This window comes from Leptosomus discolor, chromosome 16, assembly GCF_034619465.1.
Source record: "Leptosomus discolor isolate bLepDis1 chromosome 16, bLepDis1.hap2, whole genome shotgun sequence".
NCBI classification, from domain to species: domain Eukaryota; kingdom Metazoa; phylum Chordata; class Aves; order Leptosomiformes; family Leptosomidae; genus Leptosomus; species Leptosomus discolor.
The window spans coordinates 9,891,722-9,907,271 of NC_141406.1; the positions used below are offsets into that span (position 1 = coordinate 9,891,722).

General features: G+C 38.8%; 1 protein-coding gene across 1 annotated transcript in view; it reads right to left on the minus strand.

Annotated features, from left to right (window-relative positions):
• EP400 (E1A binding protein p400) overlaps positions 1 to 15,550 on the minus strand; it is a 47,667-nt gene that overhangs the window by 23,959 nt on the left and 8,158 nt on the right. The window contains exons 4-22 of the mRNA XM_086474450.1: positions 14,535 to 14,914; positions 13,987 to 14,289; positions 12,958 to 13,143; positions 11,422 to 11,562; positions 11,239 to 11,317; positions 10,902 to 10,954; positions 9,730 to 9,784; positions 8,950 to 9,039; positions 7,630 to 7,737; positions 6,674 to 6,867; positions 6,303 to 6,480; positions 5,502 to 5,638; positions 4,957 to 5,126; positions 4,311 to 4,485; positions 3,771 to 3,907; positions 2,960 to 3,146; positions 1,838 to 2,004; positions 875 to 1,029; positions 116 to 352 (exon numbers count right to left, since the gene is read on the minus strand). Coding sequence (XP_086330576.1) covers positions 116 to 352; positions 875 to 1,029; positions 1,838 to 2,004; positions 2,960 to 3,146; positions 3,771 to 3,907; positions 4,311 to 4,485; positions 4,957 to 5,126; positions 5,502 to 5,638; positions 6,303 to 6,480; positions 6,674 to 6,867; positions 7,630 to 7,737; positions 8,950 to 9,039; positions 9,730 to 9,784; positions 10,902 to 10,954; positions 11,239 to 11,317; positions 11,422 to 11,562; positions 12,958 to 13,143; positions 13,987 to 14,289; positions 14,535 to 14,914 — 3,132 coding nt within the window. The remainder of the gene's footprint in view (positions 1 to 115; positions 353 to 874; positions 1,030 to 1,837; positions 2,005 to 2,959; positions 3,147 to 3,770; positions 3,908 to 4,310; positions 4,486 to 4,956; positions 5,127 to 5,501; positions 5,639 to 6,302; positions 6,481 to 6,673; positions 6,868 to 7,629; positions 7,738 to 8,949; positions 9,040 to 9,729; positions 9,785 to 10,901; positions 10,955 to 11,238; positions 11,318 to 11,421; positions 11,563 to 12,957; positions 13,144 to 13,986; positions 14,290 to 14,534; positions 14,915 to 15,550) is intronic.

Here is a 15,550-nt window from a genome sequence, read left to right on the forward strand (position 1 = left end):
CTAATCAGAAGAGTGAAAAAAAAACAACGATTCTGTACACATTTTAGGGTGCCTAATAACTTAACCTCATTGTAGTACAAAGGTGGGAGAAACCTTGAAAGGGGAGGCCACTTACTAGGCAACCGTGCCTGGGCCTGAGAGGTCAGTACCAGCCTCTGAGGCAGCACACTCTGTTGGATGGTGTGCGAGGGGGCCTGTGGCTGGGCCTGGCCTAGCTGAGAGGCCTGCGCAGAGGTCTGGCCCCGCGGTTTCACAGGGTTGGCTGTGCTAGTTGCTGTGGTGAAGGTCGCTGCGGGCTGGTGTCTTGGAGCACTGGTGGAAGCCTGAGTTGTCTGAAACTGTGCTGCTGCGGCTGCAATCAATAAGGGTTGTTTGGGCAAGCTGTTAGAGGTTTTAACTCCACTCTTTTAAACAACCTGCATTAAAAAGAAACCTTCCAACAGGATATTAAAACGGCTACAGGAACGGCTTGTCCTTACAGACTGGGATTTCTATCCACACCTTTTACTCCATCCTATTTTTACAACATTATATATTTGGAAAGCGTTATTTAAAGGTTAAATAAATACACAAAAGCACTGTAAATTCCCATCTTTGACAGAACATTACAAGTGATTAGGTTTTAAATACCAACTCTGCCATTTACTCCAAACACTAACAGTCAGGTTACACAAAGCTTAGTTTTGCATTACACTGGCAGATTATACTGTAGAAACTAGTGGGGAAATTTACTGGCAATTAGTCTGTTGGTATTTTTAAGCCATTAGTATTCTATAGACCATTGAGCTAGAGGGAAAAGGAGTTCTACTAACAGACTAACTTGTCTCCATCTATGCAGAGGTTCAGGTAACCAACCTAGAGCTAACACTCCTACCTTGATTTGAAGACACTGTAGCTATGGGTGATCTTCCTCGTACTTGTCCCTGCTGAGTTACCGTCGCTGTGGTCACCGTGCGTTGTACTTGAGTGCTTGGGAAAGCTACAGTCCTGCCCTCAGGCTTCTGACCATACTGAACGGGTTGAAACAACCTGAAAAGAAGATGAAAACTCTAAAGTCTCTAAGAAGATTGCAGCTTGGCCTTTAAAAATAAACTCTATCACCCCAGGAAAGTATAAACTGATCACATCAGATGCTAATCTCTTTCTCGCAGATGGCTGAAGCTTGCAGACTTCAGGTGCGGACATTCTATAGAGTCATTTTGCTAAGGCCAAGAAAGAAGAAAACTCATTGCTGTGCATTCAGCATCAGAACTACAGCAAACACCTGGAAGAGTCTAGCCCAGTATCTGGAAAAAGAATGGGGCACTCGTAGCATTTCCAGAGAGACATCAATATGCCAGCAGATCATCAGGCAGCTCCTTTGCATAAGAAAGAACAGTTCCACATTACTTCGAGATCGCTACTTCACTAGGTGAGAAACAGCCTTAAAAATTTTACTGCTATAAAACTTCCTATGTCTCTCCTAACACCGCAAGCACAGCTAACACTATGGGCCCAGCTTAGTCTTGAAGAATTATCTCCAGGCTATGTTTGCAAAACAACACTCACTTGCCATAAACAAGGACCTCAAGAATAAAATTCAGCTGCTGGTGAAGTAAAAACTACGGGAAATCCATAAATAAACTTCAAATGGAATTCTATGCCTCAAAAAAAAAATAAAATAGAATCCCTGTTTTCAAGGGTAAACAAGAAAGGAACAGAAAAATAAAATACAAAGTCAAGTCTGAGGTTTTGTGTGAATCACATGACCAGAGATGCCCACAGAACTCTGTAACCAGCAACAGAACCACATTTTCCTCCTGTAATTGTAGCTTAAAAGGAGGCCAACTGTACATACCTGCTTGGTTTGAGCTTCACTGGGTTGGGCCTAGCAGGTGGGGGGGGGGAGCTGTAGATTTCTTCAATCAACTTCCTAGTAACTTTTTGTTTTGGCAACATTTGTGCTTCATACTGAGTCATTTTGTTTTCCATTCCAATGAGGTCAAAAAGAGACAGGTCCGACTCCTATGGATATTGTAAAATAAGGTTTATTTTGTGATGACCTGAACAGTTAAGTCCTCTATATGTTCTATGTTGAATTCACTTTCTATATTTTACTTTTTAACTTGAAATAAATGCTGTAAGTTTAAAAAGTAAACTATTAATTATTAGTCAAAACTGTCTAGAAACCTTGGAAATATACCTTAAACTGATAGTCCCATTTTAAGCATCAGCATCAGAAGAAAAAGCACTGAAATCATCAGCCAGTTACCAAAATTAAAGCAAGGCACATTTAACAATTCTTCCTACAACATGATTTCCAAAAAATTACGTAGAACTCTTAGAAGGTGTTTGTTAACTATCTAGCTCAAATGCCAAACTATAAAGGGACACATATAATTCAGGAATGTAAGATGAAGGACGGAAGTAAGATCCACCAAAAAGATCATCTCATCTGCTGCATTACTCGTACTTCTCTCTAATGCAATTATTTGATTACCTCAAAGAGGGGGATCAGTTCTTTTAATGGTAACACAAATAGTGGTACCTCAAATGGATTGACAGAAGTGTACCAATTTAGTCAGTGAATCAGTGTTTACTTGTACATGAAAAAGAGTAAGTCTTACTCTCGTTTAGCTATTGAAAGAAGAAAATTACAGAATGCCGTAAATAAGTACTGGGCTACCCAGAGTGTTTTGAGTGTTAGAAAATTCCTGCAAACAGGAGTACGATGAAAGCAAAGCTAACTTCTCTTTGACCAAGTATTTAACAAAGACAGTACTGCTGACAAACCACTTGAAAAGCTCAAACTACTATTAAAAGAGATGCAGCAAGTATGCACTTGATAGGCACAGTTATGGAATAGTGAATTCCTTCTACTTCTAAACTTCAGGTAGACTTAAGATGCGTAAGAAAACAGTATTGAGTACTGAAATTCTACAAGGGCACCAAGAGAGAAAAAGTTTACTTTTCTACTCACCTTCCAAACATCTCTTTCTAGGGCACTCAGTACCAGAGACGCAGTTCTGTATTCCAGTGTTTCTGATACATAAGAGGTACTTGAAAGCCGGGGGTTTATCAGATCAGGGTGATTACAGATCCGTTGCAGCTGCATCAGGACATGCAGGACACTGATGAAGTGTCCGCTTTTGAGGGCTTCTTGGGTTCTACCAAATAATTGATACAGAAATACATTAATTTAAGTACAGCTTTTATGGAGATGTCCCTAAATCAGCAAGGTGAGAATGCGCAATGCAGCGTGTTATGCAAAAGTCTTAAAACAAGCTGAGATTTCACCTAGGTCTTTCTAGAGCATTTTAAATAGCACTGTACCAAATGTGAATTCAGAAACATGAAACTTGAGGACCAGTGCTACCTTACAGTCAAATACGACCCAACCAGCTCCCCATCCTCTACCTGCTTCGTTTCTGTTTCATCCCGGCACCTATCAATAGCCACTTGATATCACAGCCCAGCTAAATGGGTGGCTGTAAGGAGAAATACTTTGGGCTTCAAGAAATAAAGAACTACTCATTAGAGACAAATCTTAAAACAAAATAGCAGCAAACCTGACCACTACAACTCGATTGTTGTGTTCCAGAGGTAGATGTATGTTTTTCATTAGTCCCATAGCATCACTTGCCTGTAGTTTTAGTCAACAATATAATCACGCTCTATTGACTGGTCATAATGGAAATTTTAGAGAAACATTGTAACACTTCCAACCATTTATCATCTTGCTTAAGCACCAAAAATGACAGCGTATTTTATTTACTGTTTTAACTTCTTACCCTGGTTGTAGTATGACATCTTCATACATAGCTTTTTGTCGACTAGAGAGACGACACTTCAGCACATGTTCATATTTCTTTGTTAGCTGCTTTTCAACGTCTCTCTTTGATCTTCGCAAAATAAATGGCTGAATCATCTGAAACATTTCATAATTGAGAGAAAAAAAATTCTCACTTCAAAGACACAGTTTTACAACAACAAACTAAACCTATTCACACCTAACACATTTGATGTGATAAACCCCATATGCCACATATAATCATATTGCTATGCACACAGTTGTATAGGCATCAATTTGTTCTTTAATTTCTGCATGTTATGCTTCAAAATCTGAGCATTGTATTATTTTTTAAAAGAAATCTCCATACTCTTCTGGCAGCAGATACCCCTGCTTTCAGCAAGACTTGGTCTGAACTGAACAAAGTGTTAAGAAAGGCCAGAAATTGAGCTGAACCACACTTTTTCATTTTTTCTCTTTGTTTTTTCCCTCCATCACTTTAACTACTGTAACAGGATAGATGAGAAAAATGACAACATACTCTGTGTAACCTGATGACCAGTTTATGGCAATAATCCTGGTTCTCCTCATTAGCTGCTTTTACTGGAAAATCTAGATAAGGTCTGGAAATTCCCGGAATCAGAAAATGTACCATGGTCCACAACTCCATCAATGTGTTATGCAAAGGAGTGTCTATCAGAAGCAAACGATGCTGGCTGTGAATCATAAAAAAGAGATTTGTAACTGATACAGCATTTAGCTAGTATCATTATGAAAAGGACACTAATATTCAAACACTGTTTACTGTAGCTTTAGATTTGTCAGATACATAAAAGAAATAAGCTGCGCTAATATAATTAAATCTAGGATAAATTATCTTTTTAACCTCAATATAACACCAAACCAGCTTCCTCATTGCAGAGTATCAGAACATACAGGGGATCTGTTTGGGAGCAGAGTATCAGCAAAGAACTGCAGTGTTACGACAGTGGCAACAAAAAGATCCTGATCATGTCTCAGAATCCTGATTGTTTCAACTAAAGGCACCTCTGTAGGTGCATGTTGCACAGGGATTTGGGCAGGCCAAGTCAAGAGGTTTTTTATCAGTTTTCTGTTAAGAAGAGAACTGTGTGACATGAAGAGAGAAAAACCCACTGTGAGCAGGAAAACAATTCTCTGTTCCATACCTGCGGAGACTGAAAAGTGCCTCCCAGTGTTTCTCAGTCATGTTCTTTATTTGTTGCATCTCATCTACTATTAAGTATTTCCATCGCATTTTCATAAATGCTGTGTGGCCTTTGAACAGCTGTTTATAGGAAGTGATACACACATTGAAGCTGTTGGGTTCTGTCCATTCCTACAGAAAAGCAAAGAGAGGATGAGATAAAATGTTAAGGCAGAACTCACAGCTATCTTACAACCAGCTATATCTTCACTAAGAACACAAAGATGCCATGACCAAAGCATTCTAAAAGAAGTTTTGGTCTTTGAACTACGGTCAGCTCAGAAAGCAGGTTAAGTACTGCATGTATTGCTCAACATTAAGGAGTTTCAAAAACGTCTTTGAAAATCCAGAGCCATTAGGTGTGAATCTCTTTGCAAACCAACTCGTAGTGTTTAAAAACTTCTCATACCCCATCAGGATGTAAGGAACGTATAGATAAACGCAGGTTAAAGGTCTTGCCATCTAAAATGCTAAATACAACAGTGTAAGAGTTGCAAAGTACAGTACCTGTCTTTTTGCCCTAAGTTCCCTTTGGCTGCCAAAGTAGAGAAGTATTTTCAACCCTGGGCACCAGCGCTTCAACTCCAGCTCCCACTTCAATATGTTACAGCTCCGTACAACAACAAGGTGGGGGCCCCAATTACCTACAGAAGGGGAAGGATAGCAGTTAACAGCAGGAAGATACTCCTGACAATTCTGTGACTTATATTCTCTGCTGATTTTTTAACTGCAGTGCACTAAATTCATCATTAAAAGTGAGATCCAATAACAAGAGGTATTTTAATGACTAACCTATTATTTATTATTTTTCAGATCTCAAGTACCCCTTGCGCACCTAATAACTATTTTTCCCTCAACTACATCAACTGCTTGAATAAGAGATACTACCTCCACAACAAGCTCTGCCTTACTTATATTCTCACACCATCCTCAGTACAACACTACTAGTAATATCTGAGATGATATATAAGATGCACTTGTCCAATTGTTCGTATTTACTCTTTGAATTTAACTACCTGTGGCCACCTCATCATTAAATGATTTGTAAGGCTTTTTCATACTAATGAACTAGGCTTCAGAAAAGTTTTGTCACCTCGAAGGTAACAGCAGACTGATCAAACAGTATGCTTGATAAGAAAGCACCCCTATGTCACACAACCTAAGAAAGTTTTTCTGCCATCTTACTCTGTGCATTAACTATAAAGTCTGATACAGTTCAGCAGAAAAAAAAATGTGACCCTCGGCTACAATTTACAAAGATAATGCTGGCCCAGTACCTGTCTAAAATTGTTAGGCAAATGAACTTACCTTCATTACAAGCCAAGTGGGCAAAAAAGGCAATAATTTGTACTGTTTTTCCAAGCCCAGCCTCATCTGCCAGAATGCCGTTAAGATTCTTCCTGTACAGCTTTGCTAGCCAATCCAGCCCAATCTTTTGATATTCTCTGAGCGGCCCATACAGTAGCGATGGAGTATTGTATTTTATCTGTAACGTGAATGATTCAACACCTTTTTTCTGAGTTAAATTCACAGAGCATGTCATAAAGCATAACCACTCTACAGTTCAATAACTAGAAAATATTTACTGTAATTTGTGGCTAAACTCTGTGAAATCATGAAAAAAATCATTCTTTATGTCAAAGCAAGCACACACAGTAGCAGAAAACAGGGAGTCTTACCGCTGTAGTTATCCTAGAGCTGCCTTTAGGTAACAGCATTTCTGCTGCAGCAGCAACTTCTGCTATGTCTCGCATATGCTTCTTTGGAGGACTTGATCTGTCTATACCTTTGTACTGGTCAATGCTAAGAAGGGAGTCTATGAGAACAACTTCTTTCTGAGGACTTTCCCTATCAGAGATATGGTCTTCCATTTCTATGAGAGAGAAAAAATACATTGGCATTTAAAAAAAAACCTGAAGAGGGTTACACAAAGGAATTGAGATGGCTAGAATTCAGACAGGAGTCTAAAAGGAGGCAGCTAATTTTTAAAAACAATTGTGTGATCTTCAGGCTAGTCAAGCTAAAATAAAAATAGCCTAACCTCAGGATCACGTACATGTTCTGGACATTCACGCTATCTGAACTAACATGGCCATTAGCTTTTCACAGCTTCTAGGGAGGTCCTCTCATACTACTTAAAACCTATCCTCAAATATGCAATTCTATCATCGCATTAGTACAGAACAGATGGTAACTGTGTAATATTAGCTAGCTATGAAGTGTGCTGTTTAATTCAGTGTAGAGAGGCTCTTCTATGGCTCACTATTGTTCCTGAGAATCTCACGCATCTTGACTTTCAGACAGGCAAACACTACCTTCTTTTCATAAACTAAGAAACAGCAAAAAAGGAAGACATTCTTCACAGACAATTATCCAAAAATATTTAGTAGTAACAGGAATAAATCTAATTTTTCTAATGATCATTCCAAATGCTTAGCAAGAAAGCCACTACACTTCTCATTCATTCTTGTATATAACACTCTTCTTCACTTAAAAAATAAAACCCAGTTTAAATGCGATTCATTCAGTATTTGTTTTCCCCTAGTATAAAATGTCTTTTAACAGAGACCTGAAGAGCAAATCAACTTATTTCACCTTGTAAGTCAGCACTTCTTCTAGACAAGAAGTAATTTACCTTCCTCACTGCTATCCTCTTCACTGTCAGGCTTCGGCTGGGGCCAGTGAAAGTTTTCTGCAAAGGCACCTTCATACATCTTTAGTAAATCTTCCAGAGGCAATTCAGCTGAAGGTCATTAAAGGATTTAAGTTTAAAAATGTCAAAACTTGTAACAATCAATACCATTGTTTAGAAGCTCATTATATTCTTCACAACTGTATTCAGCCAGTTGCCTAATCAGAAGTTAATTGAAGAGGTAATTATTAGGTGGATGACGATTATATTTATTTTAATGACCTCGTTACAGAGAACACTTGGCATTAAACCAAGCAGTTGGCTCACCCAGCTTGCCTTTTCCTGTATTACAAACCCACCATACAAACTAACAGTAAACCACTGGTGGGGGAGGTAGGGGCATCAATCCAGCCCAGTGGTTGGAAGACAACTCAAGACTTCAAATTTTCAAAGCTGAGCTATACTTCAACCTTGCTAAAAGAGTATCTCCATGATGCCTTGTCCGATCTGTTGCAGTAGGAATGCACATGCTGGTGGTGGCCAACTGATCAGGAAACATCCTCATTAGGAACTTGGCTGACTGGCCAGGAGTTATAAGCCCTCCAACTGGCCAGCCGGCTGCAGGCACTAAGCTGCCAAACAGAGCAAACAAACAGATTTGGAAACTGCAGATGAATTGCCAGGCGGGCTTAGCTTAATGGGAAGCTTGCCTCTCAAAATCTGCAAGGTTTTTACCACAATAAGTGGAGTGATCCCTATGGGATACTTTGCATACATCAAGCTCAGCACAGCAGTTATTGTTATGTTGGTAACGAAAGAGAGCTGCTAGCCAGAGCATTGTCCCTAAAAGCCCCTTATCTTCAAGTATTTATACCCCCCTCAAGATCAGCACTTTAGGACCCTTTCAGACCTATCAGGCGGGTCACGAAATCCTTCTGAGATACTCAAGACAGCTGATGATAAAACGTTCATGTTCAACCTGATACAATTCTGGTTTTAAGTATTTATCATGCACTCCTAGACCTTAGGTTGACAGTCTTCTGGTGTGAGGTTTAAAAGAAACGCAGTGCTTCAGTAGAGAAAGACTTTTTCTCAAGCCCCCTTGTGCGATAACTAGTTAAGTATACGACTGTTAATTACAGATGTCCATCACCACCCCATAAACTAACTGCTACAGCTTTCCAAAAAGTAAATACGGATTACATACGACTGAACATCTGAACGCATTCAACTTCTCATCTGTTTAAAAATACAGTAACTGCTGCATGTTTTCACCTGTTGTTTCAGAGCCCACCACAGAGAAGAATCAAGCTACATGCCTACCTTCTTTGGCTAGATTAGACAATTCAGTTTGATGGTTTATGTTTCCTTCTTTAGCTTCTTGTTCTTCAATTGTTTCTTCTTCATCTTCAACTAAAATAAAAACAAATGCTAATCTTGGCATCCAAATTATACAATAATTCAGGAAGTTTGTAGTTATATACCCCTGAAGTGTACTACGATAGAATATTACAAGTTAGCAGGATTCAAAAAGAATGAGACGTGTATGGAAAACAAGAAAACCTGAAAGCAACTACATGTAGAGCTTAAAAGATAACTGAAAAGGAGAGAAGCACTTCTGCCTCAGGACAGAAGGCAGTCTTGAACTGTTAAGTGTTGGTAAACAATGGTCATCAGAGACAGGTTATTCTGTAGCTTTAAACTGAGGATTTTCTTTATCAGAAACATAACAACAACGTCATCACAAGAAACGAACTAAAGTAGATGGGTTATTCAGTCTTAAATCCTAAAAAGAAGTTTAAGACCACTAGTAAGGTTTGAGAAGCTAAGGAATGAGGACAGAAAGACTTAAAATCCACCAACAATGATGGCAGTGTATTTTCAGGGAAAATTTTATTTCCGAATTTTCACTGAAGCTCTTTTAAGGAAATTTTACTATCTAATTGACTACCCAGTCTCTCTAAGAAATGGACAAAGGTTGGTATTTGGTTTGTGAAAAGCACTGCATCCATGCCATAACAGACTGAAAACCTGCGCTTTCAGGGTTTTAATATCCAACCTATGTACTACGCTATAGAAGCACAAATATGAAAAGTGACTTACCTTCCTCATCAGTCAAAGATGTGCTTGCCTTTCTTTTCCTTCCTGATGATGAACCCTAGCATTAAATAATTAAAATATTTAAACTCACAGAAAACAAAGTTAGGGAGGTTTTTTGGTTTTTTTAAAGAAAGCAAAGAGTGCCTTGGAGTCACAACAGCATGTGCTAATAGACACTTAACACCCATTAGCACTTTCCTGGTCATGCAGAAACAGATACTCTGCTTCTGTATTGAAGGTAGGATGCAATCGGCCACTTCAAGTCTTTGTAGCTCATGTTACTCAGGTCCAGCTGTGGCACAGAGCCATAGCACGTTCCTTCCCTTAAAAACATTGTTGAGGCACAAAACTTTTAGCCAGGTTGGAATCATGGACTAAATTCTCACTAGTCAATAAAAAGGAGATATGGCACAGGCCTACAAGTGTTTGCTCTCAGCTGCCCAGCACGCTCTGTAGCGTGGTTTAGCCTGTGCAAATTAACACAGACAGTGCTAGGTCACAGTTTGGCTGGTACCACACTTCCTGCTCCTAACAGGAAATTCAGATGGAGGCATTCTGCTTGGTGAAAAGGGAGCATTTCAGCATGGGGGCATCAGCTGTGCCATGCCAGACGGCTCAGGGCCTCAGAACAATCCTTTGTTCATTTTTTTCCAATTGCATGAATGTAGCCAAGGAGTCCTAGCACACATCTTGTCTATGGCAAAAGATATTTAAGTTTCATTCAGTTTAATCCACTCTGTAACATATACTACATCCCTCAGCAGATAAATCACCGTTGAACAGCTGAAAACATGCTTTCATGTCCCATAAAGCTCACCCCTGGTTACAGTAGATGAAATTCCTGCCCAAAACGAAGTCTGGCAATTAATTTGCATATTTTTTTGGTCTTGCAATCTTAGAATGAATGATTCAAAGCCACTGAGTAAGTATGAATTCTTCCTTTAAAAAACACGTATCAACTGCAATCCACATCCCCATTAAAAGTTGTGGTTCGTAACCAGAAAAAATGGTATTTGTGCTCATGATTATACATTCAATTGTCAGTAACTACAGAGAAATTTGCTTATGATGACCATGTATTTAAGGAAAACACTTCACATTTTTCAAAATTTTTTCACACAGGTAGTCATATTTAAACTAATTCGATGGTTCTTTTAAGAAACACAAAGACTCACCATTTCACTTTCTTTTTCCAATAAAAAGTCTTCTGCAGGTTTTATATCCTTACCTGGAAAATTATTATACTTGATGTATGCATTAGTCACTTAGCAATTTTATGTTTCTTACATGAACTTTTAAATGCATTCAACATAAAACACAGGACGTATTAACAAAATGTAGCACAAAAACGTAACCCCCCACCCCGTAACTCAGAGTTCAGATCTGTTCACAACCAATTACTAGCATCTCACAATTCTATCACCAACAAGATTAAATTCCACTGAGTGAAACTGTGTAAAACAACAGCATCAGAATTTATACTGGATTTCTTATGAAATGGAATACAATTACCTTTCCTTGAAATTCTCTTTAAATTCAAAGCTTTCTTCCTTTTCTCTTGAAATTCAATTTGCAGTTTTATTTCAACAACCTGAAATGTAAATCAAGTCTAATAAAGCACTTACATTTAATAAATAAATTAGTGAAGATGAAAAAACCAGTATGACTTGCACAAGTATTAAGTCAGTATTTTACCTGTTCAATATTAGACCAGAAGTATTCTATTTCTCTAGCAATTGATGCAGCAATTCGCCTTAGTTTGTTTTGTTCTTCCCTCTTAGCTCGCTCTTCATTAAGTTTCTTTTCTTCATGATAACGAGCCACAGTTCTTACCATCTAAAATACCATGAGAGGTACTGAATTAATTTACCTCAAAATACACCTCATTGCGTTTCTTACGATTATAGCGGTTAGCAGCGGCCAGATGTTGAACATAGCTTTACACACGCAGCACTTGCCTCCAATATTTCTAATTCTTACCATTCGTACCAGTAAAACAACAGATGTGAAACTCAAAGGAAAAAAGAAAATACAAGAAATATAACTAAGCAATCAAGTAGGAAACTCTTAATTCACTACACTCTCTCAGTACAATAATTAGAAAAAAAAATCTACTGAAATTAGCAGCAAACACACAAAAGAAAACTTTTCTTCAGACAGCACATATGAAGTCACAGAAAGCACATCACAAAATGTCAGAGACCAAAGGTAAAATGAGCGTACATACATGAGTGAAAGATCAGTCAATGGCTGTTAAAGACTGACTTGATTGCAACCTTTAGCTCAGGAGGTCCCTAAAACATTGACTTCCAGAGGTTTGAAGTATACTGCCAGGGGAAGGATCATTTCATATTTGCCCTTCCTGTTCCTCTTATTCTTAAAAACCCACCATTGGCCAGAAATGGAGTAAGTGGTTCAAATCCAGATTTAAATTATATTCAAAATGCAGACCTTCATTTTACAAAATGGTACACTTATTTCAACACTTCGCTCATAAGGAAGGGAGTTCTGAGTTTCCATCATTTGAGAATATACAATAGAAAACAACATGGCAATTTAAACTAACGACCTTCAATTGCTCTCTTCGTTACCCCAAACTGTCCATAAATGTATCAAAAGAAGATGCCAGAATCCATAGGAAACTCTTTCTTACTGTAAACAAACAGATTTTACATATTTTATCTCACACCACCCCAATTTTCATTCCATCACTGACTCAATTATTCCCACTGTGCTGCTCTCTTCCCCTACGGAAACAGTTCTCTGCTGTCCTTAGAACTCCATGGTTTCTCCTTCATCTTTTTCTGAGATTAAGAAAGAAGAATTAGACAGACAACCACACCCAATAGAAGTTATTTACAAATTTCTATATTTACTCTTAATTCAGAGGTAATAACTGATTTGTGAGACAGGCACGATGGCCGTACTTTTCAAATACGGCACAGTCAACATACTGACTGGGTCCCCTAGACAAGCTACTTGATTTCCAGAGGAATAAAATCCACAAAATCCAAAACTATTATTTGCATCCACAATGAATACAATTATCTAGTTTGTTTCAAATGTTGCAATATTCAAAGCTGACAACATGGCTTCTTATTTATGTCAAAAATCAGTGCCTTATATTCCCATCACTTCTATCTGCAGAGAAAGGTTGTTTAAATAGCTTTGCTACCAAGCTGAGTGATACCAAGATCAATTGTTCTCAGTCAAAAAATGTTTTAAAAGTACCTTCTTAGCAGTTGCCATCTTCCACTTTCTCTCTTGGGCAAAATCAGTTGCCATCCACTGCATTTCTTCCAGCAAATAATCCCAGTGAGATTTCGGCCTTGGAGCCTCTTGGAGTTTAGGCAGTCGCCTGAGGGACCATAAACCTTCCTTTCTCAGTTCCGCTATTCGCTGATGGATTTGATTTTCCTTAAAAAGAAGTACATACAGTTACAATGAAGCTGCAGAATGCACCTAAAATAGCAGCCAAATAGAAAAACAGTAATTGTTCCCACTTCACCGAAGTAACTGACAGGAAAAAAAAAAAAAAAAAAAAAAAAAAAAAGGTGTAACAGCATGACACATGTATTACAAAAATCAAGTCTGAACGCTGCATCAATGAAAAAATTACCGGACTAAATTCAGCTTATACATAAAGAGAATCACAGTACTTCACCCTGTATTACAAGAAGTACTTTGCTAAGTAACAGGTTAAAAAAAGGTTCACTGGGCAGCACAAAAAACAAGTTACAAGACATATGCAAACTGCAATCAAATAATCCTTTTTTTTCCCCCTGTAAATTAAAATTGCAGATGTATTTATCCACAGAAGATAAACATATCTTCATTATTAATATTGCTTGATTTTGTGGGGAAAAAAACCCACCAAAAACCACAAATCAAGTTCTCTATGATGTTTCCTGTTAAATTCTGTAAGCAAAGCAACACCTCCAGCTAGGTATAAAAAAAAGTAAGGTTGCAATCACCTCAAATGAGTAGATAGAATCAATAAATAGAAAGAGAAAGAACACAACCCACAGTATGAAGACCAGTAAGCTTTCTTCAACTTCTCTGAATGCCCATCAAAGCAACAGTCAGTATGTAAAGCAGACCAAAAAAAAATAATCAAAAAACCCCACACACGAAAAAATCACAAACACACACCCCACCCCCTGAAAAATACTCCGTTTTCATAACTCACACTCATTGTTCATATTGTTATCTGTGTGTTCATACTGTTCATAAGTTTTGGGGAAAACCAAAAAATCTTACCAACTTTACTTGCTCAGCAAGCTTGTCTTGAGAGTTGTCCTGTGGTAATACTGCTGCATTCTGAGCTGGGCTTTGTGTTTTAGGGGCTGCTGCTACTGCTAAGCCTGGAGGTTTTGATGCAATAGGAGACAGGGACTTGTTAGTTGCTGGAGAGGTCCTGTTTGTTTGTACTGGGTACGGAGAAGGCGGTGTTGTGCCTGAGACAGTTGCTGGTGCAACGGATGAGGTAGGTGGTAGCGTATTTGCCGCAAGACGCTGTGAAGTCTGAGCAGGATCTGCAGACGGTCGTGTCAGAGTCACAGTCTGCCCAAGAAACACATTTGTTAGCAATGAGCTTAGGATTCAATACTGTCTTAGTCTACACTACAGCAGAACTCAATGTGGATTTGAATTTAATAAAAAATGTACATTTTTATAAGGAAATGATTTAGATGTCCAGTAGAACAAAAAAATGTTAACATTTTTCATCTGTTTTCTGGAAGATAATGTTCTGAGATTTCACTGGACAATGAAACAAACCTATTCTCACCCCAACCAAGTTCACGTACCTGTTGCTGTATTGTAGCTTGTGGCTGTGACACTTGGTTTGGTGTCTGTCCTTGCACATGGATTGCTGGTGGCACCTGCTGTTGAAGTGGTGCTGGAAGCGGAGCAGAAGTCAGGGGTACGCTTTGAGGCTGGATCTTCACCTGAATCTGAGGCTGAGCTGGAGATTCCACTATCTGTGGTGGCTGCTGTGAAAGCTGCAGCGCAGCTGGCAGAGCCGTCATGGGGGCATTCACAGGCTGGAGCCTCCCCGGCAGCTGCGGCGGAGGCGTGTGCAGGCTCGCTGCGTTCTGCACCGGGGGGCCTTTAGACGGGTCGTACTGTTGTTGACTCTGCTTCTGTCCGGTCAGCTGTACAGTCTGAGGAGTGGGAGGCATTCCACCTGCAAAGCAAGAGGAAACGCAGCACAGATGAAATTAAATGTCCAAAACTTTTTACTGGTATAAAGAGGAAATCAACTACAAATAGACTAATTTGTTACTTACTTTGCCACAAGACACCATCACTTGAAAATACCACATCACAATCACAAAATTAATCACTATGACAATAAACAACGAAGTATTTCATGCACAGGACTACAACTAAAATTTGGAGCGCAGCAACTACAAAAAAACATGTCTTCTGAATTTCTTATACTTTAAAAAAAAAAAAAAAAAAAAGGGGGGGACCAGTGAGGTAATGGAATTTAACCTAAAATAACAGCATCAAGTCTAAATAATATTTAGTTCTTAACACATATTCTAAAGTTTGGCATGACTAACGAATAAAAATTTGTCGTGATGTTGCAAATTAGGAGGTTTCCTTTTCATAAACCATTGGGTCAGTTCCAGAATTCTCAGAGTAACCATTTTGCATCAGCACCTGTGACGTATTTCCATGCCCACATGCACCTCTGGAGCCCGTCACTCAGCTCCTTAAACAAACCAGGCATTGCATACCAAGTATTAATTTACATGGAGAAGTGTGTGGTGGGACTAGGATCTTGCAAGAGCAGAAGCCCAAGTTTCTAGTCCCA